The sequence below is a fragment of the Eptatretus burgeri genome, chromosome 10, assembly GCF_056783735.1.
Source record: "Eptatretus burgeri isolate ZD-2024b chromosome 10, Ebu_testis_v1, whole genome shotgun sequence".
Classification (NCBI taxonomy): Eukaryota; Metazoa; Chordata; class Myxini; order Myxiniformes; family Myxinidae; genus Eptatretus; species Eptatretus burgeri.
Genome location: NC_140970.1, coordinates 95408193 through 95414300, shown reverse-complemented (window position 1 = coordinate 95414300; position 6108 = coordinate 95408193). Strand labels below are relative to the sequence as shown.

The window sequence follows — 6108 nt, the reverse complement described above, 5'->3', positions numbered from 1 at the left end:
TATAGGGTGTTGACATATGCCAATTTTCAAATTTTTTTCGTTGAGCGGTTTTGGAGAAGATGTCCAAATTTTTCCCTTTAATCCAACATGGCTGTTGTACCATGTGACCTATGACATCATAGTTATTAAAATATTCTCCATGGGGATTCCCACCTATGTTTCAAATCTTGCGTTAATTGGACAAGCAAGTGGTTGCAAGGAAAACCGTTTTAAACCCTTTGAACCCTCGCGGCTGTTTCACTTGCCGCGATTCAAACCTCGATACACCCGAGCAGGCGGAGGTTTCTCCAGAGAGCCCAGGCTTGCGGAGCCGAAAGTCCAAGGAGTTCAGGGTTCAAAGGGTTAAATCGAAAATACAGAGAAACAAACACAGACAAACCCATACATGTTGCAAGTCTCGCATCCCCTTCAGATGCCTCATACTCAAATGAATCATTCTGTTGTTAGGACAAGACCAATAATAGTTTGACGTGTAGTTATGCTTGATGCTACAATAATCATACTGTTAGGATCTTGATTTACAAAGATTTGGCTCCTATTGTTTGTTTTTGCCCGACATTCCTAAAAGCAAGCATGACTACTGAAAGTTCCAAAATCTAATCCTGCTTGAGTGTTCACTGTGCCACAAATTGTGTGACCTGTAACCCCACAAGTGGGCAGTGTGAAACGCACATCACGATTCATGAAGCTACAATGCTCACGTCAAGATGCCTTGAGAGCAGCATCAACAAGAACCATGTGAATATGAATATACTTTGCTGCCTAGGCCTTAGTTATTTTATAACTTGGTTTACACAGTTCTTCAGCTAAAATGTAGGGTAAATATAATTTCAATTTTTAGAAATTATATATTTTTATGATTTTTTTTCGGATGTTCCGTGGAAAAGACAAGGGTAGGTGGGGTGGGGGGGGGGAATAAATATAAATCCCGGACCAGGAGGATCTAAGAAAACATTGAAGATGGAAGACCATTCAAATGCAGGATGCCCATCTTCACTGTATCATCTGATGTGAAAAACAATGAAGAAGGATTAAAACTTGTTTTTACAATATAGTCTGGCATGTTTTTCTTATAGAAACCTGTTGGATCATCAAACAAATAGAAACAATGCTGAGAAAATTACTGTCCAAGTCGTAGATGTGTGCGTGCACACCAGTGCATAGTGCTGGATATGATTTTAAAAAAGGTGTCTACTCGGAGTCAACACGCTTAAAACGGTCAATCAGAGCCATAACCAGCTTAGTTTACAGTGGGCATCTGATCGTACCGTCTCCCCATCCCCATGAGCACATCAAAGGCTGATTTCTGGTTCGTTGAAGACTGAATATCAGCATCTCGCAGGGAAACTTTGACGTACTTGGCACCGAAATCTTTCAAAACGAACAGCGGTGTAGAACTTTCGATGGAAACAAAATCGGCACGATCGAGAGTAGCGTGCGAATCATCCCTGCTGCTGCACTGAATTGATGCAATAGTTCGGCCAGAATATTCGTCGTCAAGATGTTGCGTGATTAAATCACCAATACAGTCACTCAAATTTATACCACTGACATACTTCTTAACAATCACTTTCGCCCCAGAAACCACAGTCAATCTGAACCACGCTGGCCACTGCTCAGACGCCATGACCGAAGACTACTGCGCAGTTTGGTTAAAGGGGACTCGGCATTTTGGTGCGAGGCGTGAAATTATATTTTGAAAATAAATGCCGACGTTTACATTTCGGGTTTTGAAACTTTTGCACCTTCGGCGGAAAATTTATAAACATAAAAGGCTAAAAATGTGTTTTATATTTATATTTCATTTCGGCAAATATCCCGTCGGCAGATCTGTCAACCAAGTTATAAAATAACTAAGGCCTTACGTCAAATGACACATCAGTCAACTTTTTGGCCCAAGAATATTTTTGAAACGATCCATATCATAGTTCAATTTTATGCATGAGCAAATCCTGAAAATAAATGCACAATAAATCATATTGTGCTTACAGCCTTTTCAGTTGTGCACCAAATTTTGTGTGACATGGTCCAAAAGGACGATGACTGTAGTCACCTCATTGTACTCGTCTCCACAATCTTCCCCTTCAGCAAGTAATATACACAAGGTAGGACACGTGAAAATGAGGAAATGTTTATTTGTAACCACTTGGATGAATACAAGGATGAAAAGAAAAACAAAAAGCAGACAAAACCCATGTACTGAGCTTATAAAGGGTCAGAATCCGACAGTCGGGAGGTCATGCCAGTTCTTCTCGAGCCCTTATCATCATGCTGCTGGGTAGTGTGCATATAGATGTAGAGAAGCGAAGAACTAGAGCAACATGCCAGACAGCCAGGCTGGTACGGTATGGGAAGTCTCATGGTGCAAAAGCTTCCTCACTGTGCAAAAAATATGCAATTCTGAGCTTTCCAACTGGGAATCGTTTTTCCGATGCAGTGAAAGTAGCATGTTCAGTTCCGTGATCATAACGATTCCCTTATGGCTATGAGATTCGCAAGACCCTAACCCCACCTCTCCCTTCTCAAACTGCAATGCCAAGAAATTCTATTTGTAAGCATGCAGGCAAACAGAGAGCTTGAGGAGGGGAGGACGAATACCTCGTTGCAAGTCATTAGCATCATTGCTTGGAGAGATGGAAAGGGTGGTGCGGGGAGGGGGTAAAGGGTGCAGCTGGGATGAGGAAATCGATTCATCCCATCAACCTGTGGGTGAAACACAAAAAGTATTTCTCACATTTCCCCATTTATGCCATGACTTGCATCACATCATTTTCAAAACACGTATTTATATAAATTGTGCATATACCTTGTTCAACCATTCTTGACTAATCCAGGGTCAGAATGGTTTGAATGAACCGTTCGAGCCACTTTCCCATTTACACCGCAAAACCATAAATGATATGGATGAGTAACCCTTTACACGCCGTTGAGAGTACGTGTACAAACATCTTTCTTCGACACTCACGATGTGCATTACGTCACCCATTGCTCACACATATATGACGAGCAAGTTTCAGGTGTCTCTCATTAGGAATATGCTATTACTCTCTGTAGAAGCTTCCCCCAAGAGAGGAGCACTTCAAAATGGGATGAAAGCAGTATCACCCGAGAATGTGCCTCTTGTATACTGTAACACTGGTTAAAAAAAAAAAATTGGGTTTACCGATTTTAACTTAACCATCTTGGGTAAGTGACCTCGACCCAGTGTAAAATCGATGCAATGTCGTTTTAACCATTGTTGAATTTACTTTTCTGCACCACACATATGACACCAGGATATTTAGGATTGATTTGTTGAGCTGCTTCGGTTAAACTTGTTTAGCTGAATGCAAAAATCGAAAAACAATAACAGATTTCATTCAAAAAAAAGTGTTTTGCTTGTGACGACGAAAATTATCAAGCGGCTGTATATTGGAGGCAACCCAGCGTTGGTAACACCTGGGTCCACAGGTAACACGTAATGAGTGTAGAAACAAACTAGAACAGCACTCGGGAGAACGAATCTACCTCTGCCAGGCTAAACAGTTTACATTTTGTATGCCACTGATCGGCCAGATATGGATCCGAACCCAAACAAAAATCTCATTGACTTGTTCTGGTCACCGAACCAACTCAACCGCCTAGTTTTGTCATAATCCGTCCACAACTTTTTGAGGTAGTGCTATATATTCGTTTCAGCCCTATCTTTCAATGGTGAAGAATCACTTAAAAAATTCTACTGTCTGGATTCGGATCTTCACCAAAATCTAATCATTTCGTCCATGCCAAACACCCAACCTCTCCACCAAATTTCGTCCAAATCCGTCCACAACCTTGAGATATGCTGTTCACCGACAGACAGACTAAGACAGACAAACAGTGGTGAAAACATAATCTCTCTCAATCTTCGGTGGTGGAGGTAAAAAGACCGTGCACACACTCCGTTGCGGTTAAAGAGAGGGTGAGTTCTTAACAAATGACAGACACTTAAGGCGATGTAATCCAAACCTGAATCGAACAGTTCATTCAATTTATTTTTAGGCAGATTCGTTAAACTGGTCAAACACACTTTATCATGAAAATCACACTTTATTTAATAACATCATTGCATATCACATATGATATATAACTAGGAGGAGGAGATTGGGGCCATACTCTGTGCAGAGCATTGGTGCTGCCGAAGCAGTCTCCTTGGCTATTGGGCACAATCCTGGACGGGTCACCACTCTGACCAGCAATTGGTACTCTTTTTACTGACCTCAGAAGGATGACAGGCTGAGTTAACCCCACCTGGTATCAATTCAACAGCTGAGTGGGATTTGAACTCAGGACCCGAGGATCCAAAGCCCACCACACTATCCATTAAGCCAACACCAGGCATATTTAACTAGAATGTTTTAGTAATAACTTGGTCTTTGTGCTCAAGTAGCTTAGATTTACACCTGTGTTTGGGACACGTCGGAGTTAAGTCGTATGTAATATGTGCACTGAGGAGGCAGTGACTCCATAATAGAACCGCATAGGGTAAGGATATGTTGTGTACAACCTCCTGTCTCCAGATGAGACCAGGTGGAGGACTTGAGGTGAGTGAAAATGGTAACGGATTGGGGAATCCCCAAATGGCGGCTTTATGGAGAACCGTGCAGTCATTGGAACAGCAAGATGCAGAGGGCCCTGTAATGGACGTGGGACGTTTTTGCGGGTGGGTCACCCCATGCAACGGGACGGCCAATTACAGGACGAGCCGTGTGCTGGAAGGTGGGTCCAAAGGGCTTAAAAGGCACGTTCGCACATCCACGAGACAAAGACCAGATGTCTCTCTTCTTTGTCACCTGACATCTTTGGCACTCCTTTGATGCAGACTGCTCGAGCAATTGTGGCTGCCATCTCCCCACCATCACCCCTCTCATCTCCAGTCCTGTACCACACCAGTGTGCATGGTACCATTATCATGGACAGACCAGCTCAGGCCTACATCAAGCTCTCGCTTGCATTTCACTTTGTTCTGGTTCGAATCCAGTATTTTCATGACCACAAGAGGGGGTTTCAGGTTTCCTCACTTCATACAAAAATATTTTGTGTTCCTATCCCTTTTTCCCCATTCATGTGTTTTTTGACTGCCTCGTCCATTCTGGTATTTATGATGTTTTGTCTTCCTCAACCCCCGTATTATCTCATAACAGACCCGATAAATCATAAAAAATAAAAATCATTCCGTTCCCGTCTTTTGCCCTCTCACAAGCAAAACCACCAAATTAGGCTGGTATTTGGGCGATCCTTGGGGGAAATCATACTGTTATTGAACACAGTGTGAATTTAGTAACTTCAGTGATCTGGGTATTAACTCTTTGCGTGATGGTTGTTGCTAATCAGACCCGTCGACGTAGTCTTACACACACACACACACACACACACACACACACACACACACACACACACACACACACACACACACACACACACACACACACACACACACACACACACACACACACACACACACACACACACACACACACCTCTAACCATGCATCCCCCCCCTCCCTTCCTTCACTAACCCCAAACTCACTCTGCTTGTTTGTAGACTCACTCTTGGCAGGGCTGCCTGGGGGAGGACTCACTCCCACACCATCCTGGCTGGACCCCAGTTGCAGTTTCTTCATGTGTCTAATCACAGCTGTGGCATTGAATGCACGCTGTTTAAAAAGAAAGAAAGTCTTGAAGTTGCGTACATTTGTGTACACATCATGAACCAACTTGATCACCGTATGGGCCTCAAATTTGGCATCTTTATGTGTTCAATTTACAGCACAAGATTACAATGAAAACCTCACATCGAGTCGATTTTGGTTCGGCAAAATCATATCTGTGCAAACAAGTTTGTAATGCGAAATCATAGTTACAAATAATTAAACTCAACTTGCTGGCAACTATCAAAGCTTCCAGGCAGTAAAATATAAAGTTGAAAGAAGAAACCAAGAGACACGTTCAAATGTATCACTTTTGAAACCAACAAACGTACAAAAATCTGTTTTTCTTTTCAAAATAAGCATTCGTGCCTCCTTCCTATGCAATCTTGGCTGCAAAGGGAGGATTCCTGAAATATGGTCACCAGTGTTCAAACAATAA

General features: G+C 42.5%; 1 protein-coding gene across 3 annotated transcripts in view; it reads right to left on the bottom strand.

Moving 5' to 3' along the window:
* Positions 1-2115: 2115 nt before the first annotated feature.
* Positions 2116-6108, bottom strand: part of LOC147019176 (calcium/calmodulin-dependent protein kinase type 1D-like) — a 64790-nt gene continuing 60797 nt past the window's right edge. For 2 of the 3 annotated variants that reach the window (XM_085899509.1, XM_085899507.1), the window contains exons 10-11: positions 5549-5675; positions 2116-2703 (exon numbers count right to left, since the gene is read on the bottom strand). In XM_085899509.1, coding sequence (XP_085755635.1) covers positions 2699-2703; positions 5549-5675 — 132 coding nt within the window. In that variant the 3' untranslated portion in view covers positions 2116-2698. The remainder of the gene's footprint in view (positions 2704-5548; positions 5676-6108) is intronic. The other variant, XR_015062666.1, reaches the window with a different exon arrangement.